Raw genomic sequence first — 27,198 nt, forward strand, 5'->3', positions numbered from 1 at the left:
ACCTGATTCAGGACTATTCCAGTAGCTGCCTCCCTGAGGTCTTTCTAATTCTAGTTTCTTATCTCTCCAATCCAGCCTTCAATCAGTTTCCAAACTAATTTTCCTACAGCCTATGGCACTGGCCTACGTCAAACTTTTTTGTTGATCTTCATATGATGTGAATTTGGGGTCCATCATCATTACCATGCCTTCTTCTGGATACTCTGCAGTTGATCAGTGGAGGTTCAGGTGAAGGGATTTTTATTTTTTGTTTTTAAAGCATCAGCTAGATTTGACCAAGTTTGGGTGAGTTCATCCCATTTACATTCACAGTTATGATTACCATCTGTATATTCCCCTCCATCTTGATTTCTTCTTTTAATCCTGCCCTTTCTCCTTTTACTCTTTCCCTCCACACCAAAGTTTTGCTTTTAATCACTACCCCTACCCTTCCCCCTGCTTTATATTGCTCTCCTTCCCACCACCTCCCTTCTTATTCCCCTCCTAGATCTGAGAATCATTAGCATAGAAACAATAAGTGAATTCCTGGGAGCAGATCCGAACTTGGAGAGAAATTGTGTAGAGGGCCCAGGGGGACACTCCAGTTAGTGAATGTGACCTGGCTGAAGACTCAGCCAAGGAGACGTCAGACAATGGAGAGAAGAATCTGGAGAAAGCACTACCACCGGAGCTGAGAGAGAAGAGATGAATTAGGGTTAGAGAGTAACCAGTGGTGTCTGAGCCTGCAGAGAGGGCAAGGTGGATGAGGATAGAGAAAAGGCCATTGGATTCGGCAACTAAGAGATCATTAATAATGTTGGAGAGAGCAGTTTTGGTGGAATGATGAGGTTGGGAGCTAAGACCTAAGAAGAAACAAGAGGAGAGGAAAGAATCGCTTGTATTGCCTAATTACCTTTTGTATCTCCTTTGACCATTTTTCTACTGGAATGGCACTTGTTCTATTTGAATCAGTGTCTGTTTTCTCTCCCGAGAGCCTCCTCTTTCTTGATCTTGTTTGTTTCCACTTATCCATAGTTACAAAACATGTTGCTTTTTCTCCTCTAATTTGTGTACGATGTGACTTTTTATATCTTGGTCAGATCTCCCTCCAGAGCTATTGAGATCTGCACTTGAGATAGCAATCTTTCTCTCTGGATGGTTTCTCCCAGACTGCTTCCCATTCTTCCAGGCTTGTTTTGTCTTTCCTTCAATATCTTGTTTCTTGGGATTAATTGAGCACTATTCTTCCAGGTCCAGTTGCGGCTGGATGTTGTATTTCCTAGTGTGTTCTGTTGATGAACTGTTCTGGTTTTTAATGAACATGGAATAATTGTGATGATTTCTCCAGTATAGTTATAGATCTGGTTTCCCTTTTTCGTTCCCTTAAAAAAATTCCTGGAAGATTCTTGACCTTTTGTTCCTCTATATTAATTTTGTTATGATTTTGCCTGATTTTATAAGGTAAACCTTTGACAGTTTGTTAGAACTCTGGATCTCTAAATCAGTTTGGGTCGCGTCATTGTTGTTCTATATACAAGGCCGAGTAATTATTCTCCAATTCTTTGTTTCCTTCCATTCTCTCAAGAGTGTTTGGTGGTTTTATTCTCTGTGATATTTATGATTCTTTTCTGCTCAAATCCAGTCATTTGCTAAGCCCCACCCCTTTTTAAAAATCCTTACTTTCTCTCAGAATACTAAATGTCAATTCTGAGGCAGAAGAATTGTAAGAGCTAGGTATTTGCGGGGTTAAATGACTTGACCTAGGTCACACAGCTAAGTAGTGTCTGAGTTCAGATTTGATCCCAGGACCTCCTGTGTCTGGGCTTGGCTCTTGTGGCTACTGACTTTTTAGTAAACTGTTATTAACACCTGCCTTCTTGGTTTGATGTGTTTTGTGACCCAAATTCATTGGCATTTACCCTCGTTAGAGTTTTCTGGTTGACCTGGCTCCCCAGTTTCAGCCCGTTGTGCCCTCATGGATCTCTCATCCAAACTCTTAGTACTTGTGCTCAGTCTTGGGTCATTGGTAGATGTGACTTACGAGCCACCTGTCTATACTACCTTCACATGTCATAGATGAAGAAGATAGAGCAGGGCCAAGGATTGAGCCTTAGAGAGAGTGGCTACCTCGATTGTGCCAAGCATGGTAGTAGGTGTTCGTTTTGATTGAATGAAAGAATGCGGGAAGCTGATCTTTTAGGAGGACCTCATGAGCCTTCTTGAGAATGGGCTGACAGCAGCTGGATGGCCCAAGTGCTTGGCCAGGATAGAGCTTCAGGACAGAGACACTTGGCCTTCATTGGCTTTTATCCTTATGCACTCTGCCAGGTAAAGCTTTGTCCCTAGTACCCATAATAAGTAAGTCACGGTGATTTAGATCAGTGAGGTTCAAGCCCTGGCCATTGGGAAGAGGTATTAGCAAGACAGGGAGAAATTGCTGAGTTTTCTCTTGGGTAGGCAAAAGGAGGATATCCTCAAGAAGCCAGTTAATTGATGCTGTTTGTGTCTATTAAAGATTCAGATCACCGCAGGGGGAAGGATCTGTCTACATGTTCAAATGCCCTAGACTCAATTACTCCCATTTATAGGTAAACACTAATTTTTATTTTTATTTATTTTTTAAACCCTTACCGTCTCTCTTAAAATCAATACTGTGTATTGGTTCCAAGGTTAAGGGCTGGGCGATGTGGGGTTAAGTGACTTGCCCAGAGTCACACAGCTAGGAAATGTCTGAAGCTACTCCCTTCTCTCTGCTGAGCTACCTAGTCACCCCCTAAACACTATTTGAAAGGCATTTTCACCTTTGTGTTTTATTCCTATTATTATTTGCCTCGCTTATGGGGAGGATGTGAGTGGCCCAGTCATCTTGGGTGAAAGAGCTTAGAAGGGTGCAATTGTAGGAAGCCAGGATGAGCCTAGGAGGCAGGACCAGACTCCTCTGTGGAGGTGGTGCAATCCGGCAGTCACCCGTAGGAGCTTCCTGGGGGTTTTCCCACAGTTAGGTGGAATTCTTTTCCAAAACTGATGCTGGATTATGACAAATCATATGCAAAACCAACTAGAGGCTTCCTTCCTCCCATTCTGGTGACTTGGAAGCAATCTGTGATAGCTGCACGTTGGCAGCTTCCTCGTAGCTGAGGAAAATGGATTTTTTTCTGGGAAAGGCCTATTTACTACTGGATGATTTGCATCCTGGGGATGCTTACCAGGAATTTTTTCTTTTTCTTGTTGATTTAATAGAATTAACATTAAGTTAAAGCAGCCTGAAATAACCCCAAATGTCTAGTTGCATGCTGTGGACTTCATTCAGCTGAAGGACCAACAACCATTAGGTGAAGTCTGTGGAGCGCTCTGCATCCCAGGCTTCTCCCAGAGGTAATTCTGCCTTCTTTCCCAGCATTCCCTGCAGTCACATTGCCCTGTTCAGTTGCCTTGATTCATTCCTTTGGTCAGGCTGACTTGGATGTGGGGGCTCTCCCTGCTGGCTGGTGCCTGGTGTCTTCTCTCACAGCCTCCCTCTCCTCTCGTGAGCTTGGCTGAACCATGGATTGATGCCTCTTTGCTGGGCTCTGATGTGTGTTAGACTCTCTCAGGATCATCTGGGCCTTCCCAAGACCTGTGGTGCTCATTGTGCCTCTGGGGCACCCAGGCCCCAGGAAGGTTAAGCTACTCGTCTAAGGCTATGTTGCTATCGAGGACGGAGGAATGTGTGCCATCTCCCCCTTCTCCCTTTCTACATGAGTCCTGTTTTGGCACAGGTGTCCCCACCCATTCTGCCCCTCCTCAGACTTTCTCCTTGACTGGGCCTAAGTTGGGGCCTCTCCTTCCTCTCCTCATAACCTGGATTCAGGGGAGAGAGGTATGGGGGTTGGGGTGGGGTGGGACAATATTAGACTAACCAATCTGCAAGGGCCCTTTACTTTCAGATTCTTGGATACTTTTTTCTTTTTGTCATTTTTTAAATTAAATTTTATTTGTTTCCTAATTACATGTTGAAACCATTTTTTTATTGATTAATTAAGAAAAATTTTCCATGGTTCCATGATTCATGTTCTTTCCCTCCCCTCCCATAGCCAACTTGTAATTCAACTGGGTTTTACATGTGTCATTGATCAAGGCCTATTTCCATGTTATTGATATTTGCACTGGGGTGATGGTTTAGAGTTGTAGAAACCATTTTTGACAATTATTTCCTGATATTTTGCAATTCAGATTCTCTCATCTTTACTCCTTTCCTTCCTCCTTCCCTGAGGTAGTAAGTAGTTTGGGTCAGGCCATACCAGAGCTTTCGTGCAATATATATTTCTGTATTCTCCATGTTGTGACTGAAGACACATGTCACACATATAATAAAAAACTCATGAAGGAGATAAAGTGAAGGATGGCTATCTGCACTCAGACCCCAACAGTTTTTCCTTTGGCTGTCAGTAGCCTTAAAAAAAATTTTTTTTAATTTTTAAACCTTTATCTTCCATCTTAGAATCAATACTGTGTATTGGTTCCAAGGCAGAAGAGAGTGGTAAGGGCTAGGCAGTGGGGGGGGGGGGTGTCACCCAGCTAGGAAGTGTCTGAGGGCAGATTTGAAACCAGGACCTCCAGTCTCTAGGCCTGGCTCTCAATCCATTGAGCCACCCAACTGCCCCTAGCCTTTTTAAAATCATAATAACCTTGGGATATCTTGGAACCTTGTTTTGCTGATCACAGTTGATCATAGTACAGCATTTCTGTTACTGTATACAGTGTTCTCTTGGTTCTGTTTGCTTTACTTTGTACCAGGTCATCTGCTTGCTAGGTTTTTCTGAACTGATCCTGTTTGTTATTTCTTGTGGTACAATAATTTTCTGTTACAACCATATTGTTCAGCCATTCCCCAATTGATGAACGCTCCCTCAGTTTCCAGTTCTTTGACACTACAAAAAAAGCTGCTAAAAATCTTTTGGCATAAGCAGGCCCTTTCCCCCTATCTCTGTTCTCTTTGGGTTACTGATGCAATAGCACTGATCCAGGATCAAAGGGTTTTTCTGACAAAGAATGCTCTCTCCTAGAAATATGTCATCAGATAGCAGAGGTGGTACTTTCCTTTCTACAAAAGCAGAAGGTCCTTGTCAGGGCTTCCGAACATATGGTGCCAGAAGGCCAGTTACCTAAAATAATGTTATGGGGGTCAAAGAATATTTGATTTATTCTACAGGGCAGCAAGGCTTTGGCCAGCTAGAAAGTCTTGACAGATAGCTAATGAGAATTTTTCCTAACAAACAGCTTTGACCTCCAATTCCCCAACCCTCAGTCCTTTCCAAGGTCCTCCCTGCTGCCCCACATGCTCTTCCCTTCCCCATCTTGGTGCTAGTTAAATTACTATACTGTCCAGATGCCTTCTGCTCCTCTGTCTGTCCTCCTTATCCCCATCTCATAGTTCCTTACCAAGGCAATCCCAGGCCATCCCAGCAGATTGTCCTTTCTCTCTTTCCCCTCTCACTTAACTTTAGTTTCTTCCCATTTATTGGCTGCTTCTCTCCTCCCTACAGACATGCCTATGTCTCCCTTGTCTTTGAAAAACCTTCACTCAACCCATCTCTCCCTGCCCACTATCATTTCCCTCTCTCTTCAGCTTTCTGTGGCTACACTTGGAAAGCCCTTTGCCACGGATGCCTCTGCTTCCCTCCCTCTGCCTTCTTAACTCTAGAGCAGTGATGGCAAACCCTGGCATGTGTGCCAAAAAGGGCACACAGAACTTTGGGCATGCCTTCCATTGCCCACCAGAGTACCTTGAGCTGTTCCCCTCCCTCTCTCCATATGCCTCTCATTACCTGTCCCTCTGCCCAGCAGCCCAATGGGAATGCTTCCTCCCACCCCTGTCTGAGGTAAGGTTGGGGTGAGGGGGGCAGGATATTTGATCTCTTGAGTGGGGGGCACTCTATCTGGGAAGGAGGTTGGGCCCGGCACTCTGTCTCTAAAAGGTTTGCCATCACTGCTCTAGAGTCTGGTTTCCACCTTCTTCATTGAATTGAAACTCCTCTCTCCAAACTTACCAAAGATTTCCCAATCCTCTAATAGCCTTTTCTCAATCCTTATCCTTCTTGACCTCAGTGTAACTTTTGACACTGTTAATTATTCTCTTTTTTAAAAATCCATATCAGTCTTAGGATATCAGTTCCAAAGCAGAAGAGTGGTATGGGCTAGGCAACTGGGGTTAAGTGACTTGTCCAGGGTCACCTAGCTAGGAAGTATCTGAGCCCAGTTTCCTCCTGACTCCTGGAGTGATGCTCTATCCACTGTGCCACCTCACTGTCTCTGAATAGCACTTTTAATATTATTGAGAGAGTAAAGAATCAGACTCTTAAGTGATCTAATCACCAAAAAAGGTACTGCAGGCTTAGACATTTCTTTCTAAAAAACCTCTGAGTTGGAAGTGTGAGCTCTGATTGACTTTCCCCACTTTGAACTCTCCAGGCAAGAAGACTTAGGAGAGCCAGGGGCCCGAGGCAGAATTCATTGATTGTGATATACTAGTGATACTGGAGTGCTAAGAAGTTAGATCTAAAATCTTGGGGCCTGGCTGTCTTGTGAATAAAAGCTCTCCGCTACTCTACCAGAAATGTAATGTCATATGGCAGAAAGCTCAGTGAATTTGTAGTCTGAGGTCCCAGGTTCAAACTCTGGCTTGCCACAAGACATTTCAAGCTCTGTGGCCAAGCTTCAGTTTCCTCATCTGTAAAATATGGAGCTTGGACACGGTAACCTCGAGCTCCCAGGTGACGGTTCTAAGATCCTTGTTTTTGTGTAACATACGCTCATTTGTATAAGGAATTGGCCCTGGTGTGAGGCATTTCCTCCTCGATTTCATTAGATATTGCTGTCAATCACCCAAGTGATGTGTACAGTCCTCCCAACTTTGGGTTCAGGAGGTGGAGAGATGTTGTTCATAAGCCAGATAAATGAGCTCTCCAAGGCTTCTGTCACTGCTTTTCTTCCTTTCCTGACTCAGGTCAGGCTCAGCTGCCTGCCATGTTTGAGAAAGTGGAAGAGCTTTTTCTAGCCCCGAGGTGGGACGGGAGACAGGTGGCTTTGATTTTTTTCTTTAAGGGGCCTCAGTTTGCAGTGCCTCATGATCCTCCGGTGCTGTCCATGTGGAGTTGGGCACAGTGAAGTGATGCAGAAATAAGTAGTGATGAACACTCCCACTATAGTTCACTTTACAGGGTTGTGGGAGCAGCCTGGCCTCTCCCCAGTTTGGGGGAGGAGGGTGGGTCCTGGGATCCATGGGAATCGTTTATGATTGAGGGATAGGCCTCAGTGGCACAGTCCTGTAGCTGACTTTGAGCCAAGCCCTGTGGTTGTTGCTTTTCTGTGACTTTAGGTCTTGTTTTTTTTTTCCTCAGTAAAATAGATCAACATGACAGACATGGATACCAGCACTGCTGCTCCTGAGGCTGGAGCTGAGGACGTTTCCCTTTTCAGCATAACAGACATGTTTCTCTTTTCCCTCATTGTGGGACTCATGACTTACTGGTTCTTCTTCAGAAAGAAAAAGGAAGAAATCCCTGAGTTCACCAAAATTCCGGTGACGTAAGTGATTACAATCTTCCCTTCTCTTCCCTTTCCTGCCCGCCCCTGCTCTGCCCTCTGTCCTGCCCTCATTCACATATTTCTGAACCAGCTTAGTAAGGCGGGGAGCCAGTTTTCTGGTTATATTCTATGCTGAGTCTTGTTTATTCTTGCTCCCAGGCCAGAAAGGCTGCCATTAGAAAGAGATGAGACTGATTTGTATAACCCATACAGACCCCACAGTCTTTACTTTGTTGTTGTTCAGTCCTTTTAGTTGTGGCTGATTCTGTGACCCCATTTGGGGTTTTCTTGGCAAAGACACTAGAACAATTTGCTATTTCCTTCTCCAGATCATTTGACAGATGAGGAAACAGAGGCCAGCACGGTGAAGTGACTTATTCGGGGTCCCACAGCTAGGAAGTGTCTGAAGCTGGATTTGAACTCAGGTTCCCCTGACTCTAGGCAGGGGTGTTCTATAGATTGTGCCACCTAGTTATCCCTCTTTAAGTTACCCCATATTTTCCCCCTAGAATCTAGACAGAAAATTAATGCAGATAGGGAGAGGGAAAAGTCAGAACATCATATAAAGTGTGTTTTATTAAGAAATCATGTTGCTTTAAAATGCATTCTAGTTAGGGGCAGCTAGGTAGTTCAATGGATAAAGAGCCAGACCTGTAGTCAGGAGGCCCTGGGTTTAAATCTGGCTTCAGACACTCCCTAGCTATGTGACCCTGGGCAAGTCACTTAGCCCCCATTGCCTAGCCCAGTGATGAGCAACCTTTTGAGTTTGGTGTGTCAAAATTCGCCAAAAAACTGAGCATAACTCGAGTGGTGTGTCATTTTGAGAAAAAAAAAACCCATAATTTTGCAATGTTTATACTTTAACAAAAATATATAATTGTAATATATAACTGTATTTAATAAACCAAAATAAGTAAATTAATATAGGTAGAATTGTCATCTATAGTGCAGAGAGTGTCTATACTACACTACAGCAAATGTTTCATCCTCAGCATGCGGCTCCATACTTCTTTGCTGTGTGTCATCGAAAATGGCTATGTCAGTGCTGACACGTGTGCCATAGGTTTGCCATCACTGACCTAGCCCTTAACACTCTTCTGCCTGAGAACCAATACACAGTCTTGATTCTCAGATGGTAGGTCAGCATTCAGGTTGTTTGACAAAACCTTACCAGAGATCTTGCTATATATTCCCCCCCTTTGACCTTTGTTATCACTTTATCCAGCACATGCCATACTAGGTTATTCTATGGAACTGCTTCCTGGGCCTCCATGAATAGGAGACTTTGAAGACCAGGCATCAAAGAGATCATCAAGGAAATGTGTTATGGGAAAAGATGGCCTGGTCATGGGTGCGAATGAGGCCTGAGGGTCTGGGGGCAGCCTGGGAGGGAGTGTTTCCTGGGATGCTTGTACTGGCCGCTAGCACCTTGGGTGGGTGAATCCTTCGTGCCCAACATAGGGGAGGAGATGGGGAGCCTCATGATAAGGCCTCCTTGTTGTTGGGGATTTAGCCAAACTGATGGCCTCCTTGAGCTAGTAGAGTACAAGCTTCTCGATGTCTCCTTCCTTTCCCTAACTGGTCTGGGAATTCCCTGTGGATGGCAACTGAACTTTAGTTAAAATGGGGAGGGGGTCCCCCTAGCTTTGGACTCTGGATATGGCAGGCGGTTGTTGAATGAATGAATCCAAAGGGAGGAGTAGGTTTGTTCTTAGAAAAGGCCCGAGAAACATTCATTCTAAAGTGTGATCCTCACCTCAGTCTTTTGTTTGATTTGGGGGGGTCTGAACATGTGGTTTTATTAGTATAGGGAACCCTCATGAGGAATCTCCCCCTCCCAGCCATCCTACCAAGTTGCCTGCAGACCTGAGCAGGGAGGTGACTTTTCCACATTTGCCCTGAAGGTGTGAAGCTGAGACAAAAGTCACCCCAGCACTGGGGCCAGCCTCTGTCTGCTATACCCTGCTCGCTGGGTCTCCAGGCAGGGGCTTTGAGGATGCTTGTCCAAATGTTACTCCTGTTATCCCAAATGTAATAGATTAACTTTGGAATTGTGGATGCTGAGTCATTTGGCTACTTTATTTCACAAAGCAAATCTAAGCAGCTGTAGGTAAGGATGCAAGCAGATAAAGTATCTTTATTGCAATGAGTTACCTCATCAGCAAATCTCTGAGGCGATTTTTTTTCTCCTCCCTTAGGAAGGCAGTCACACAGCATAGTCACACAGTACTCTGCATTGTTTGGTTTAATAAAATCAGTAAGCTTATATTGTGTGCCGTATACTTGTACTCTATGGCAAACAGATGACAACAAAGAATTTTTTTTTTTAACCCTCAGCTTCTGTCTTAGAACTGATAGTAAGTATTGGTTCTAAGGCAGTAGAGCCTAAGAGCTAGGCAATGGGAAATAAATGACTTGCCCAGGGTCACACAACTACTAAGTGTTAGAGGTAAGATTTGAACCCAGGACCTCCTGTCTCCAGCTCTGGCTCTCTACCCCATTGAGCCTCCTGCCTGCTGAGTTTTCATACTCTTTTACCTAAAAAAGGCAAGGCTTTATTAGGCCAGCAGAAATATTTTACTCAATCCTTGTCTCTTCAGATCTTGGTGCTCCTGTTCTAAATGCTGGGACTAAGTCAGCTCTTCATTTAAGTTTAAAGTCCACTTACCTTTTATTTTTAATTAAAAACATTTTAATAGGCCTATTCCTTTTTTTAAAATTACACGTAGAAACAATTTTCAACTATAATTTTGTGATCCAAATTCTTTCCTTTCCTCCCTTCCCCTCTTCCTGAGGAGCCAGTAAATAATCAGATATAGGTTATATCAGTGTTGTCATGCACTACATATTTCCATACTACCTATATTGTGAAAGACACATATTACACTTACAAGAAAAAACTCATGAAGGAAATAAAGCGGAAAATGATGTGTTTGAGCTGCATTCAGACTCTTATCAGTTCTTTCTATGGATGTGAATATCATTTTCCATCACGTGTCCTTGGGGTTGTCTTGGATCCTTGCCTTGATAACAGTTTAGTTCTTCCCACTTGGTCATCATACAATATTGCTGTCTCCATGTACAATGTTCTCCCAGTTCTGCTCACTTCACTCTGCATCAGTTCATGTAGGTCTTTCCAGATTTTTCTGAAATTATCCTTTTAGTCAATTCTTATGACCCAATAGTATTCCATTACAACCATATACCACAGCTTGTTCAGCCATTCCCCAATTGATGGACATCCCTTCAGTTTCCAGTTCTTTGTTGCTACAAAAAAGAGGTGGTATAAATATTTTTGTACAAGTTGGTCCTTTTCTGATCTCTTTGGGATTGTTGGCTCAAAAGATATGCATAGTTTTAAGGTCCTTTGGTTGTGGTTCCCATTTGCTCTCCAGAATGGTTGTATCCATTCTCAGCTCCATCAACAGTATATGAGTGTCCCAATTTTCCCACATCCCCTCCAACATTTATTATTTTCCTATTTCATCATCGATTTGCATTCTCCTAATGAATAATGATTTGGAGCATTTTGTTTTTGTTTGACTATAGATAGTTTGATTTCTTCATCCCTGTTGATATCCTTTGGCCATTTGTCAGTTGGTATAAATTTGCCTCAGTTCCCTAGATACTTGAGAAATGAGGCCTTTGGCAGAGCTGCTTGCTATCAAAATTTTTCAGTTTGTTGTTTCCCGTCTAATCTTGGTTGCATTGCTTTTGTTTGTACTAAAAATTTTAATTTTAACATAATCAAAATTATCCATTTTAGCCAGCCTACTTTTTGCTGAATGCCTACAACTACTTTATAGCTACAGAAAGAGCTTTTTCTCTTCCTTCCCCTTCCCCCAACAACCAAATGCCTATGCAAACTAGTCTGATAGAGAATGGAAATATTGCATTAGGAATCCTTTGGGCCCATTGTGATCTGGTGTGGTCACATGAACCAGAGGTCCTCTGTTAGTCCCCTCAGCCCCCCAACATTCCTTAGTTTGGACTAGTGCTGTCTCGACAGTAGATGTGTTTGCTCCATTCTCACTGCCCCTTTCTACTCCCTCTGAAGTTCCTCAGTTCCTTGATGCAGAGAGTCCCCTCTGAGTAGCCAGTCCATGTACTTCCTGAGTCATCATTCTCTGAAACCCCATAGAGAAACTTTCACCCAAGTGACAGTGGATTTGTGCTGAAGGGTAGACTCCAACCCTCAGAGTTGTGTTCATGCGGTCTACAGTCTTCTTTGGACTCTGGCCTTGTACTTGAAGTTTGCCTGGTGTGTCTGCTGACATAGTGCTAGATAAGAGGGAGGCTGTTTCTCTTTGTGGCTACATCATAGAACACTCCTCCTGTCAGCCTTCTCTGTTTGAATAAGGCGCTTGTGGGAAGCACTGCCCTCCAGGAATGGGGTGAAAAGGAATTCACTCTTTTTGTGGTTGGGTGAATGATTCTCCTTTCCTTCAAGTCTCCCAGCTAGCTGACCTGAGTGGCTCTCACAACTCGCTGCCCAGATGCAGCCAGCAAACCAGGCAGCTGAGAAGGCTGAGGGGGAGCCCTCCGATAAGATTAGCTATCACCTTGTGCCAGCCTCACCTGGCAGGGGATGTGACTTTCTTCCCTCACCTTCCTCCCCATTGTTCCTTCCATCAACTCCAATTCAACAGGCATTTGCATTTCTTTGACTATAGGCAGCATTCTGCTAATTGCACTGAGGGTGACATTATAAGAATTAGGCAAACAAGATTTACCTCTGAACTGGTTAAGAAACAATATAAGTAACAGAATGTGGTTGGATATCAAATGTGTGGAGTAGATGGTCAAGTGTTTTGATTCAGAAAATTTAGGGAGAGATCATTGTGCCCTGGAGTAGATGGGAAAGGTGAGGAATGTTTTGAGCTTGGATGAATGGGGAAATAGTCTTGATAGAAATTGTGGAATTTAAATGGAGAACTGGCCTATGAAAAAGGACGTGTGTAGGGAAGGTGAGTTGGAATGGTCCCCATTCTTTAAGGCTTGACTCAGACACTAGTTCTCTATTGTCCTTAGATGAAAGTGCTCCTGGAGGGCAGCTGGATAGCTCAGTGGCTGAGAGCCAGGCCTGTAGACAGGAGGTCCTGGGTTCAAATCTGGCCTCAGATGCTTGCTAGCTGTGTGTCCCTGGGCAAGTCCCTTAACCCTAGTTGCTTAACCCTTACTGCTCTTCTGCTTTGGAACCAGTACTTAGCATTGATTCTAATATAGAAGATGAGGGTTTAAAAAAAAAAAGAAAGAAAAGAGTCCTTGGGGGCTTTGATTGCATTCCCTACTTCTCATGCACTTGGGCTTTTTCTTTGTGGACACATTTAACTTTACCAGATTGCCAGGTCCATTATTCCTCCTAAACATTCAGCATCCATTCAATATTCATTGAATTAAATTGCAGAGGTCAAGGCTAACCTAGACAGATTCTGTTTGGCAAGAAGAAGCTCATTGATGATCTTTGAGAATGTAGTTTTATGGACTGAGAGGTAGAAACCAAGTTCTTGGGATAAAAGAGGAAATGAGCACTGAAATAAACCAATAGCATTCATTATTGAGCATTGATTGGAGAAAGGAAGGAACAAAAAGGACAACTGGAAAGGGTGGGCAGAGTCAAGCAAATATTTTTCATGATGGAGGAGGCCTACATATGTTTGAAGGAAGTAGGGGAAATGCCAGCAGAGAAAGAGATGGAGAGGAAAGACTGTCCTCCCAGTGAATGAGTGAGATTGAGTTCATTAGCTAGAGTTAGGGGGCAGCTTGTCCTTCTTCCCATGCCACATAACTGTAGGAGATCTTCTGAGTGGAATAGCAGAGCTGGGTTACTAGAGGCTCTTTTAAACTAAACCTTGTTAAAAAGGAACATTTTGCTTTGGGAAAAACGTTCTTCACTAGCACTCTTGCAGAACAACTCTTCTTCCAAGTCCATCTCAGGATCAGATCATTCCATGCCACCATTATTTCCTAACGTAAGGGATTGAGTTCTATTTGGTATAAGAGATGTCAGCCTCCATTTAAATCTATACTCAGAGCTGCCTGAGACTTTATTCCTCGTCTGAGAGATTGACTCCAGGAGAGAGGACCAGTAACCTCCTTTGCACTTGTTTTTCTTTGAGATGAGATAACTCATCAAAGAATGGGAAGCCTGGACGTCACACATTCTCTTGGCCAGACTTCAGCCGACTGCAGTTCTGTTGCACAGGATAGCACATCCAGATCAAGGCCACCTTTGTGATGATGGGGCCTGTGCAGAAGGAACAGAAACAGAAATGTTTTCTTGCTATAGATAGCAAAATGTCACGGACACTAAGGTTAAGGCCAGCACAGAGGCCCCATCCTGAGCAGCCTCCCCAGGACTGGCAGTGTGGCCTAGAGGTGTTTGGAACATGTCAGAACTGATAAGAGACTGCACCGAGGCCTGCCCTCCTACAGGTGTGCTTTGGGCAGGATGAGCTTGGAGGTCCCCTGCCAACTTGCAGATTTCTTGGCTTTTACTAGTAATTGTAGTTTTCTCCCTGGTTCTGAGGTAATTGATGGCATAGATCACTGATCTGGGAGGCAATGAAATGAAACCAAATTCAAATTCAGCATTAGATCTTTACAAGCTGAGTTGTTGTAAGGATTTAAATGAACTTATATTTGTAGTGTTTGAGATCATACGTTAAATGAGATAGTAATTGTAATTTAGCATAGTGCCTTGCACATGGTAGGTGTTTAATAAATGCTTATTCCCTTTTCTCTCTCCTTCTCCTTTCAGAGAGAGGTTTGATTTTTAGAAACATGGCATGTGTCATCTATCTCTCCAGTATGCTTTCTGTGTTTTTGTTGTTTGTTTGTTTGCTTGGATAGTTATTTTTACTTTTTTATAAATAACCTAAAATTAAATTTAAGTAGTTTTATTGACTCTCTCTCTCTCTCTCTCTCTCTCTCTCTCTCTTAACATCACAACCCTTTCTAGATCTGTGCTTGTCCCTCTTTCCCCTCCTCTCTGTTAAACTTCCTCTTTTCTTTTTTAAACCTTCCCCTTCTGTCTTAGAATTAATACTAAGTATTGGTTCCAAGGCAGAAGAATAGTAAGAGCTAGGCAGTTTGAGTTAAATGACTTGTCCAGGGTCACACAGGAAGAAAAGTCTGAGGCCTCATTTGAACCCAGGACCTCCCATTTCTAAACCTGGTGCTCTATCCACTGTGCTACGTAGCTGCCCCAACCTTCCCTCTGAGCTTATATAAAAACCAGTCAGAACTGACCAAGAAGTATAGACTCCCAGAGTTGGATAGGACCTCCGAGATCATCTAGTCCAATCCATACCTGAGCAGAAATTCCCTCTGTGATGTTCCTGACAGATGATAATTATCTGGCAGACAGAGCATACCACATTCCATCCCCATAGGCCTCCACTTCTTCCACCAAAGGATGGCATTGCCAAGATCTAATTTCCCAGTCTGACCGACTTCTTTTTGTTTAAATTGTTGTGGCCAGGCCGGTCTTGGTTTCTTGGCTATCCTCATTTCACTGGGTATCACTCCAGGCATTCTCCATTTCTCTGCATTCCTCATGTTTATCATTTCTTACAGTAACACACTTTCCCCATGACATTTAAACATCCCCTTTAGCCAGCCATTTCCTGATCAGGAGGCCCCATTTTCAATACTTTGCTGCCTCAAAAAGTCTGCTTTGAATGTTTGGTATACAGGGACCTCACTATCTTGGATTCACTCTCTTGGGCTCTCTGGCCAGGTCTCTGGATCGGAGGGGATAAACACTTTGTAATTTTTGTTAAAGCATACTTCCAAGTTGTTTCTCAGAATGACTGGATTAAGTCACAGTTCCCCCAACAGTGGAGTAGTACAACTGTCCGGTTTTGCTTCAGTTCTTCTAGGTAACCCCATGCCCCAGAAAAAAACCCCTTCAAAGTTTTCTCTCTTATTTGCTCCTTCTGCTGGCCCAGGGCTGTAACTCTTTGTCTGCATTTCTGTGCCCACTTCATGAAAGCTCAGCTAGTGTTTCAGGGTGATGTGGACGGGACTCCTCCCACCCTAGTCTGCCCTCTTTGCAGGCTCTGGGCATGAGACTCACTGGCTTCAGTCAGGCTCATCTCCCGAGTTCTGGACAATGACAATCAGATTTTTTTTTTCCCCCGAGCAACTCACAAGTTTTGTCTCCTACAGCCAGAAAGCTTTGCATCCAGAGAGGGAGTATCCCCATCTGGCAAAATAATAACAGCTAGCACTTCTATAGTACCAACCCCATGCCAGGCTAAGCTTATAGATTCCCTGGGCTCAGCACTTTACAATTATTCTTTTGTCTGATCTTCACAACAACCCTTTGAGCCTGATGCTATATTATCCCCATTTTGTAGTTGAGGAAACTGAGGCAAATAAAGTGTTTCCGGGTGTTGGTGTGTAGCAGATTGCTGAGTTCCAACAGCTCTGAAGGTGATAGGAGACCCTCCCCGCCAAAGTGCAGTGTGGGCTCTTTCTCTTTGGGGCTGCTGGATTTGGGGACTTTGAAAAAATGTTTATTTTTTTAACATTTTATTTTTTCAATTATATGTAATAAGAGTTTTCAACATATGTTTTCCAGAATTATAAGACCCAAATTGTCTCCCTCCCCACCTCCAGGAGATGGGAAGCAATTTGATTTGGGTTATAGATTTCAGGTCTTTTAGCAAGAAACTTTGCCATAACATAATCTCAGAAATCCTCTCGTTTTTGAAATAAGATCTTATTGATGTTGGTGGTTTTATATCATCAGTTTCTCTCAGTATTCTTCTTCCCCTTCCTCTCCCAGGGTTGTTTTGTTTAAGACAAAGAAAGTGATAAAAATAGGCCCAATTCATCAATACAATGAAAAAATCTGCAAATACAGGGCATGTGAGACACTTGTGGGCCTCCTATTGCCTCCAGAAGGGGCCACGCTGGGAGTGGCTTAGCAGTGGGCCAGTCAGGGGACCTTATCCTCCCCAGGGCCAGTGAACAAAGTGGACCAGAGGCAGAGCTCAGGTTGAAATGTAACTGCTGACAGATGAAGTCAATTAAGCTAAACTCGAACCCTTAGCTTCTCAATTTTCCTTCTCCAGCTAATATCCTTAATGAGATTTTCATTACATCATGGAAAACCAAAGCTCTGGTTCCCTACTCCTAAATAGCTCAGTGTTAATCTCCCCAGGTCCCAGTTGCCCCATCTATGAAATGGGGCTAATAATGCCAAACCTTTCTGAAGGCAGGGAGCCAGACCAGCTAAACTTCTTTCCCTGCATTCAGTGATTCTTTTGCTCAGGGTGCAGGGTCAGTGAAGCGGTCTGGAGAGCAGAGCTCATTTGAGAGGCTTCTTGGCACCTTTTCAAACAGACTGACCTTTTGTGACCCGTAGGTTCCGCTAGCCTTGTACAGCTGAGAAAGGGCTTGATGAACCTTGCTGCCCTTCTTCAGGCGAGGGCTTTTCCAGAAATAAGCTCTCCTATTCTGTGTTGGGAAGAGCAGATAAAGTCCAGAAGGGAAATCGGTTTCCCTGCACTGAAACTAGGAAATTTTAGCAATTTTCTCCATTGTTGGGAGCTGGAAAAGGCCGGATCAAAAGCCAGGCCTTGATCGAACTTTGTCCAGATGACTCATTCAACTTTTGTGGCCTCTTTCTAGCCATTTGGATCTCTGCTAACATCTGCTCATTTGTTGGACAAAGTTAGACTTCTCAGATTTGGTGCCAGAGAGGATTCCAATCCCAAGTTGAAAATTCTAATTGGAAACTTTTGTGCTTTGCTCCTGAAGCATTTGGGATGCAGGGCTCAACGAGAGCTGCCAGCCTGGCACAAATCGCTCAGGGGGCTGGCTTGCAGACTCAAGGGGCCCAGACTGTGGCCCAGTTTATTTTGAGGCTGCATTGTGAAGGGCTGAATCAACTGTCCTGTGGCAAAAGCACCATTGAGCTCTTGGGGCCCCAGAGATAGTTGTGGGGGGGTGCCTTTTCCAGAGCTGGACTCTTGTTTGGCAAGGCTGGGGCAGGCTGGGGGGAGGGGTGGGGTGGGGTGGTTGGGCCAGAGTTTGTGGCACTTGGGGTTTTCCCCCCAAAGTCTTATGAGGCTGGAAGTGGCATTCGCTGTTCCTCTGGGCCTACCCACAGCACTCTGCCTGTTTCCTCCATCCTGCCCCCCCCCCCCAATTTCTTCAGTTCTCTCCTCAGCTCTTTTGTGTTGGGGAAGATGGGAACTGGCTCTAATTTAATATGATTCCAAGGAGCCCCAGTGATTGTGATCAATACAGGCTTTCTTCATGAAGGACAGCAGTGCCATAGCAACATGGGAGAGTGTCTGCAATAGCTTCATTCAACCTACATGGTTTCCTTTAAAAAATTGGGGGGGGGGTGTCAGTGATATCAACTGTTGCCAGGGTGACCTGAATAGGGGAGGAAAATACTTGTCCTTCTCTCTTGTTCTGTACTGATGAAAGAAAGGGAGGGGGTGGGAGGAATATGTGCGCACTGCTGGGAATCCTGGGAGATTTCATTCTTGACTCCTGAGTCCTTTCTGCTAGAGCTGCCAGATGTTGCAGTGCTCTGAGGTCTGTGGGGATCTGGGTCAGAGCTCTGCCTACTTAGCCGAGACTTCAGAGAGGTCTCTTCTTGGGACTCGGGATGGAACCCGCCGGCTTTTTCCTGTAGAATCGGCAGTGAGTATGGAGAGGTCAGGAGACACAGTGGAAGGCTCTGCCGGTTTCTTCTTCTTGGGCACTTCTCATGAGCTGTAGCATCCCGTTTCCTTTCACGCCTCGGAGTGGGCGAGTGCAGCCATGGGGTGTGTGTACTCTGTGCCGCAGGAGGACTCCCACCTGGGCAGGTCAGTCCCGTCTCACCCTCTTCCTGGCAGGCTTTAGCTAAGCCCAACCTCGGAAGGACTCTAAATGTGGGCTAATCTTCCTCCTCGATTGCAAGCAGTCATCCAGCCACAGGTTTGGAAATGGTGCTGTGTTTATGGGACCCAAGTGATATGTTTTTATAGCTTTTCCTTTGAGAAACGGGCAGAGTGAGGGGAGGAAAGAATAAAGCTGCTAGACCAGGATTAAGATTGCCCTGGGTTGGGGGGCAGCTGGGTGGCTCAGTGGATGGAGACCCAGGCCCAGAGATAAGAGGTCCTGGGTTCAAATATAGCCTCAGACACTTTCTAGCTATGTGATCCTGGGCAATTCACTTAACCCTCATTACCCAGCCCTTACCACTCTTCTGCCTTGGATGGAAGGTAAGGCTTTAAAAAAAAAATAGATTGTTCTAGGTTCTAGTGTGACTTCACCACTAGCTGTGCAAATGATTTGATCAAGTTACTCCCCAGGCCAGCATTCTCACTCCAGAATATAAATACAGGCGTTAGCTAAGGCAGTCTGTGGAAAGGCAGTCAAGGAGTGGAGTGGAGGGATTGTCCGAAGAGCAGTGCCTTACGCCGAGGGGCCCATTTTCCTAACAATCCATAATTCTACTTAAAAAACGTCTTATCAGAGCCCTCCCCCAAGCCCATCACAATGAGGCCCCTCCTTTAAAAAAAAATTGTACATGGGCAGAATCTTGTGGCTCTGAACAGATTTTATTTCTTTGCTTCTCTGGCCCAAGAAGAATTGTTGACATGTTCTCAGATGGTCCTTTAGGTATCTGGGGCCAAATTCTTCACTTGATGGCTGGAGGGCTTCTGCTCCTCACATCTTGTTCTAGCCTGGAATACCTGCTTTGGGAAGACATGGGAGGAAACGGAACCAAGGCGTTCCTATCCTGGGCTCTCCACTGGGCGTGTTTGATAGCAGTGCAGCTTAGGGGTAGGATCGATCCTCTGAACCTGGAAGGCCTGGCTTCAAATCCTGCCTCTGACACATAGCTGTGGGATCATGAGAAAGTTACTTTATACTGAATGGGTTTTCTCACCTGTAAAATGGGAATAATACTTATCATTCTGACCTCCAGGAGTTATTAGGAGGCTCAAACAAGAAAAAAGTACTTTGGTCTTGATCATACATATAAAACCCAGTGGAATTGTGCGTCGGCTAAGGGGGATTGAGGGGTTTGGGGGAGAGGGAAAGAACATGAAATACGTAACTAGGAGAAAATATTCAAAAAGAAAAAAGAAAAGAAAAAGTACTTTGAAACTTTAAATTTCTTAATAAATGTCAGTTTCTCTTAGGAGGCGACATGCTGTAATGGAGGTGGCAGTACCCTGATCAGGACCTCGATGCTGTATCCTCATGTAACCCTGAATTAGAATAAAGTTGGTAGCTTATTTTGGTTTTACAAAACACCTTATGGTGGACAGGGTATTGCCTCTGATGGTTATTACTATCCCATGACTTGGACCACATTGTTTGACCTCCTCTACAAAAGGAGGGGCTGAAGCCCGATGACCTTTGAGGTCTCCTCCAGCAGGAGGTCTCTGACCCTTTAAAAACATTTGTTTTGCATTGTGGAATTAAAAGTATATCAGAACCATGAGGAACCTTGACATTTATCTCTTCCAACTCCCCCATTTCGCAGATGAAGTCACCAAGCCCCAGAGAGGAAGTGACTTGCCTCTGGTCACACAAGCAGCTTTTGAACGCAAGTCCTCTTGATTCCGTATCCAAGCTTTATCTGCTCCTCTGCTGGCCCAGCAGAAAATCGAGCCCAAATATTCCAGTCCCCCTCCTATGATCCCTCCCTCTCCACCTTCCTTCTCCTCAGTTCCTTTTACTCTTCCATTCTCTCTCTATCAGTCAGACCCTTGGGGGAAAGATCCTGGCTTATTTCTGTGTGCCTGCATTCAGGGCCATGAAAGCCTCTGATGCCCAGTCAGAATTGACAAGGGCAGTGATTTTCTGGAGGGAAGAATGGATTTTGCCATGGAGCTAATGGTGGCCTGGTGCCATGGAAGCAGTCTTGGCTTCAGAGCCCAATGGCCTGGGTCCAGATTTCACCTCTAAAGCTTACCACTTAGCTGTGACTGTGGGCAAGTTACTCAACTTTCCTGAACTTCATTTTCCTCATTTGTGAGATGTCAGGTTAGACTAGCTGGTCACTAAGGGCCTGTGCTGCTTGTCTGGAAGTCATCCAAAGGATTGCCCTCCCTGGCAGTAAATCCAGAAATTGGACCTACTAAGGGTAGGGGAGCCTGAGTTCTGCTTTACTGCCCCAGATGACCTCAGCAGGAAGAGCCGAGACTAGGGATGGGCAAGGTAGGCAGCCGCCCTGCGTGTTACACTGGAAGTTCACCAGGGGCTTTTCAGTAGTGATCTACTCAAGTGAGTACCTGGTTCTTCATGCCAGAGAATCCTGCCCTTCATTGATTCTTTTTTTTTTAATTTATTAATTTATAACATTTCTCCATGGTTATAGGATTCATGTTCTATTCCTCCCCTCCTTCCACCCCCTCCCATAACCCACACACAATTCCACTGGGTTTTACATGTGTCATTGATCAAGACCAATTTCTACATTATTGATATTTGCATTAGGGTGTTCATTTTGGGTCAATATCCCTAATTATATCCCCATCCACCCCTGTGATCAGGGAGTTGTTTTTCTTCTGTGTTTCTACTTCCACAGTTCTTCCTCAGAATATGAATATATGAATAGCGTTCTTTCTTATAAGTCCCTCAGAATTGTCCTGGAACATTGCATCGCTGCTAGTAGAGAAGTCCATTACACTAGATTTTTACCACAGTGTATCCGTCTCTGTATACAGTGTTCTCCTGGTTCTGCTCCTTTCACTCTGCATCAATTCCTGGAGGTCTTTCCAGTTCACATGGAATTCCTCCAGTTCATTATTCCTTTGAGCACAATAGTATTCCATCACCATCAGATGCCACAATTTGTTCAGCCACTTCCCAATTGAAGGGCATCCCCTCATTTTCCAGTTTTTTGCCACCACAAAGAGCGTGGCTATAAATATTTTTGTACAAGTCTTTTTCATTATTATTATTTTTTTAAAATTATCTTTGGGATATAAACCCAGCAGTGCTGACTGGACAAAGGGCAGGCAGTCTTTTAGAGCTCTTTGGGCATAGTTTCAAATTGCCATCCAGAATGGTTGGATCAGTTCACAACTCCACCAGCAATGCATCAGCGTCCCAATTTTGCCACATCCCCTCCAACATTCATTACTTTCCCCTGCTGTCATTTTAGCCAATCTGCTGGTGTGGGGTGATACCTCAGAGTTGTTTTAATTTGCATTTCTCTAATTATTAAAGGTTAGAGCACTTTTTCATGTGCTTATTGATAGTTTTGATTTCTTTATCTGAAAATTGCCTATTCGTGTTCCTTGCTCATTTATCAATTGCTTTTGTACAATTGATTTAGCTTTTTATAATTGATAATTGATAGCTCCTTCATTGATTCTCTGAGGAGTCGGGGCTTGGGTTACTGCAAAGCCTCTGGTGTGGGCAGGAACACACAAGGGTTGCCATTCCAGACCCTCCGGTTCAGTATCCCAGAGCAGGAGGTACCGCCAACTATTAGGACAGCTTCACAGAGGGCCCTGCAGGGGATGGACTTTCCTGTGTGGAGGGCAGAGTTGGATGACTTTCTTTCCTGGAGGAAAGTGGCCATTTCTGCCCGCAATATATCAACTCTGGGTTTAGAGGCAGAAAGACCTGAGTTCAAATTCTACCTCAGCCAGGTGTCACCCTGGGCAAGTTACAACTTCTCTCAACTTCAGTTTCTTCATTTATAAAATGAGGATAATGTAAAGCACTGGCTTGGAGCCAATACCTAGTATCAATTAAAAAAAAATCTTACCCTCCATTTTAGAATCAAGACTGTAGGCTAGGCAGTAGGGTTTAATTGGCTTGCCCCGGGTCACACAGATAGAAAATGTCTAAGGCCAGATTTGAGCTGCTGTAGTATCACTTCTAATAGAGAAGGTGAAGGTTTTAATAAAAAAGGACACTGGGAAGATGATAAGGGCCACTATTGTCAAGGACATTGCTGTCTAATAGAGGAGAAATAGGATAGGCCTGACGTTATTTCAGTGACCCAGGTGGGAGCTGAGTGCCTGAACAAAGGCTGTAGCTGTGGAATAGAAAGAAGGAGGTGATTAGATATGGGAAATTTTAAAGGATGGAAAGATTCAACGATGGCCTCCAAGCTACCTAGGAAATGGTACCTTTGACAAAAATGTTGACATTAGAAAGGAAAACCAGTTTGTGATGACATTGGCAAGATCCCAAGCAAGTAGGGAAATGAGTACATAGGAAAAAATGGAGAGCAGTTCCAGTTCCCCCTACTGGCTCCTATGATGAGAAAAAAATGGCCCTTGGGATCTTTGCTGGTCACATCAGGCCTCAGTTGCAGGAATCCTGCAGCAGATGATTCCCTTCTGAGCAAAGCTTAATGAGTAAAGATTGCTCCCTTGGTAAAGGCCCTCTCCTTTCCACTCTGAGGCTCTCTTAGGGTTATTTAAATCCAAAGACCTTAAAATAGTATTGGCGGCTGCTAATCTGACTGAAAAATTGTAGGCATTTCACTTTGGAGACTTGGGTTCTATTTGTGTAGCTATAATTATCCCCTCGTGAATGAAGGACAGAGTTTCTAGACTGGCGTCTATTGCCTTGTGGGCTGTGTCCTATTTTCTTCATGTCTATAAGATTTATTTTAAAAACAGACTATTAGGACCCGTCCCTTAGGGAGCCTTTGTCTTTCTTCTCCCATCCTCCTTCCCAGGAGTTCCAATTGAGAATGTGGAATTGATGAGTTTAAAGACAGGCAATTTTTCATTCCTTCTTATTAAACAGAGAAACTAATTGATTTTGGGTCACTAATGAATAAAATGGATGGAAGGACAGACTGGGACAGAAGGAGGCGGGGAATCAGAGGAGTTTAAGCTGGAAGAAAAAAAGACTTAGATGGAGATGTGACCACTCTTTGCAGGTGTCTGCTTTGTCAAAGAAGTCCTCATCTTATTCCAAATGGCACCAGAAGCCAGTATCCCCCTCACCTATCTCAATGTCCTCCAGTGTGTCAGTAATCTTCCCAAAACCGTTAAGGCTGGCTGTGAATGCAGAGGCCAAATGGAGTTTAGCCAGGGAAGAGAGTGCCGGGGCTGTCGCGTTCTTCATTCTGGATACTCTGGGCAAATCCCATTGGACTGGGAGCACCTTGAAGGCAGGGACAATCTCTTGACTCTCTCGGTATCCCCATCGCTTGGTACAATGCTTGTCACATATTGTTTCAATCATTTTCGGTCATTTCTGACTCTTTGTGATCCCATTTAGGGTTTTCTTTGGCAAACATGCTGGATGGGATTTGCCATTTCCTTCTCTAGCCCATCTGACAGATGAAGATACTGTCACAGAATGAAGTGACTTTCCCAGGGTCACATAGCTAGTAAGTGTCTGAGGCTGGGTTTGCTCCATCCACTGTGCCACCTAGCTACTTGCCCAGCATATAGTAGGTGCTTAGTGACTGACCAAGTGTATATTGTCTTTCTTAGTGATAACCAGTTGGAAGGACAGCAGTTAAAGGGATGACCTGAGCAACTATTAGTTCATCCTGTGCCTATTAATAAAATTTGTCTTTTTCAGGCCCTCTTCTGTGAAAGACAGCAGCTTTGTGGAAAAGATGAAGAAAACGGTGAGCCTTATTTTTTTGTTTGTTTCTTGATTTTGGAATTAGAGTTTCTTGGGTATTTGTCATTCTAGCAAGAAAGCTGAAGGAGGTGTCGAGTGTAGCCAAAAGTCAGCCATAGTCAGCAGCCTGAGATCTCTGGCAGATTTGAAGGGAGGAGGAAGATGAAGCCTAAAACGCAGGCCTGGCAACATTTTCCATCTCTGTGGCACATACTCTGATGTCTGCCTCCTCTACCTTTACTTTGATTGAGGTACTTCAGCCCAGATTGCCACTTGCCATTCTCTGTGCTTTATGTTGAGGCCTTTTCCTTGGCTGAGGGTCGGGACAGCCTGTGAGCTCATTCAGGCAAGGGGCTTTGTCATTTGTAGAGATTTTCTGCTATGCTCTTTGCCCACATACTCAATTGCTTTTGTGTGGCTTAGTTCTCTCCCGCAAGAGAAGGCCATTTCAGTGGGAATTTAGGGTAGAAGGGAAGGAGGAAACATTCTAGAACACCCAGCTTGTTCTCCATTAGTCTGCTTAATCCTTAGTTAAGAGCCAGGGAGGATCTTTGATTTCTGTCTAACGTGTGTTCATGTGCCTTCCCAAAGGGCAGGAACATTGTTGTGTTTTATGGCTCCCAGACGGGCACAGCTGAAGAATTTGCTAACCGTCTCTCCAAAGATGCCCACCGCTATGGCATGCGAGGGATGGCTGCTGATCCCGAGGAGTATGACTTGGTAAGCTGTGCCTCTGCTTCATGTTCCAAAGCATCTTGAATCCATTACAGAATTCCATGTAAGATAAACAGGGAGGGCCTTGCGTGCTAAGGTCTAAGCGAGACCAGCCATGGGCAATATGAAACAGAAGGATGGGCTGTTCATTGTTTTCCTTTTTAGGTGACAGCCCTCTTAGTCTTAAAAAATATTAAGGTCAAATCTCCATAGTGCTAGCAAGACTAAAGATATGCTTTCCCTTTCTTGTGCTCATGGGCCCAGGATTGTACTGTCAGGCCAAGAGAAGCATCCCTGTGGTCCTTCAGTGCCTGGGTCTTAGCCTGCTCCATGCTGAGAGGGCTAGGGAAGCGGTACAGGTGGCATTTTGTCCAGGGAGTACAACAGAGGACACCAAGGAGAGTCATCGACTCTAGCTGGGTCAAAAATGGCCTCCATGAAGTTCTCTGGTAAGCTCAAGGCAACAGTGCCCCTCTCCCAGCCCAAGGGGGAGCAGAAAAAAGCTACTCTGATGCTTTGACTTGAGATGGGGAGGAAAGCTGCCAAGAGGGTAAAACCTGAGCCTATCCCAAAAGGACGTAGCGAGGACTTGGCTGTGACATGAGAGCTGGAAGGCCCCAGACCTGCTCTTTACATTTTAATTTGCTCAAAACCATCCCTTTCCTCCATTATGGTACCATAACATTCTCTCATATTTGTTTGCCATAACTTACTCAGCCATTCTTTAACTGTATCTTCTCCCTCTATTTTCCAGTTCTTTGCTATTACAAAAAGAGCTACTATAGAGATTTGTATAGTGGGAGGCCATAGTGTATTCAGAGTCTAAGCACTCTTTGCTGCCAGGTGAATCTTCCAGACACACTCCTGCTTACATAGCCTTCCCCTGCTCAGAAACCTGAGGCAGCTCCTACCTGCTCACAGGAGCAAGTCTGACCAGGTTCCTAGTTCTTCCTAGTCCTGGTAGCCTAATTGACTTTTCTGACCTCGTCCCATTACTTCCAGCTCTGATACTCTGTCCTAATAGACTCATCTCCTTTACTGCTTCTCATCTGAATCTTCTTCTTTTTTTTTTTTTTTAATTTTTTTTAAACCCTTAACTTCTGTGTATTGTCTCATAGGTGGAAGAGTGGTAAGGGTAGGCCATGGGGGTCAAGTGACTTGCCCAGGGTCACACAGCTGGGAAGTGGCTGATGCCGGATTTGAACCCAGGACCTCCTGTCTCTAGGCCTGACTCTCCATCCACTGAGCTACCCAGCTGCCCCCTCATCTGAATCTTAAACTCCTTGAGAGTAGATGCTCTTAGGGATTTTGTGTCCCCAACTTAGGGTTAAACACACAGGGGGTTCTCAGTAAATACTTAAACGAATAAATGAGTGAATGAAAGGTCCCTTTTAACTACTAGTCCTAATGGGCAGCCCAACTGAGATATTAGGCACTTCAGCACTATCTCTTCCTTACCAAAAGAGGGTCACTCCTGTCTTCTTTCTGATATTTCCATTTTCCCAACAGCTCTTGGCAATGGGGTAAGATGACCTTGTCCCTGTTAAATTAAAATTTTGGGGTTTGGCTCATAATTCTAGTATTGATATCTTTTTAATCTTTGTTTTGTCAACCAATGTTTTACTCTTTAATATCAGTTTAATATCATCCATAATTTGAATTTCCATCTAAAGTATTGACCCCTTCTTCTTTCTGCTCATTCTTTTTCTCCCAAGGAGATTTCCTTAGAAGTTGACAGAAGGCTTTGGATACTTTTGTTTAGTTGCTTCCCAGGCCTCATTGCTGTTCAGACCCTACCTAGCTTCGGATCCCATTAATAGGGACAACATGAGCAATTTTGTCAAACTTTTCTGAAATCAAACCAAATAGGTTCTGCTGAATTTTTTTGATTATAGTCTAGTAATCCTATCAGAAAAGGAAATGAGGTTGGTCTGGTACAACTTGTTCTTACAGGAGCTATGCTGACTTAGAGGGATGACCACTCCCCATTTCTAAGTGCCCATTAACCATCTCTTCAATCAGTCCTAGAATTTCCTAGGAATTTCCCCAAGATTGATTGGCATGTAATTTTAAGGGTGTACCTCTTTCTCTTTGAAGACTGGTATGGCAGGCATCCATTTCTTCTTGGGTCACTCTTCTGAGACATCACCCATCGCAGGGCAGCCACCGCATTTGTCTTCCTTTGGCACCCATAAGATAGATATTCTTACAAGTCTGGTGTCTTGGATTAAGGGTGGCGGTGGAGGTGGGAGGACCCTGGCTTCCTGAAAGGATATGCAGCCCCAGGTGGTTTGGGACCTTGCTTTTGCATATAGTGCAAGCTTAGAGCCAGCCAACCTCTCTTGTCTTTCCATTCCTTCTTTC

The 27,198-nt window shown here is 44.3% G+C and overlaps 1 protein-coding gene across 1 annotated transcript in view; it reads left to right on the forward strand.

Moving 5' to 3' along the window:
• The window catches only part of LOC123246845 (NADPH--cytochrome P450 reductase), a 78,797-nt gene that overhangs the window by 32,526 nt on the left and 19,073 nt on the right, over nucleotides 1-27,198 (forward strand). Inside the window, exons 2-4 of the mRNA XM_044675630.1 lie at nucleotides 7,359-7,545; nucleotides 24,076-24,124; nucleotides 24,712-24,840. Of these exons, the coding sequence (XP_044531565.1) occupies nucleotides 7,373-7,545; nucleotides 24,076-24,124; nucleotides 24,712-24,840 (351 nt within the window). The 5' untranslated portion in view covers nucleotides 7,359-7,372. The remainder of the gene's footprint in view (nucleotides 1-7,358; nucleotides 7,546-24,075; nucleotides 24,125-24,711; nucleotides 24,841-27,198) is intronic.

The sequence above is a fragment of the Gracilinanus agilis genome, chromosome 4, assembly GCF_016433145.1.
Source record: "Gracilinanus agilis isolate LMUSP501 chromosome 4, AgileGrace, whole genome shotgun sequence".
NCBI classification, from domain to species: domain Eukaryota; kingdom Metazoa; phylum Chordata; class Mammalia; order Didelphimorphia; family Didelphidae; genus Gracilinanus; species Gracilinanus agilis.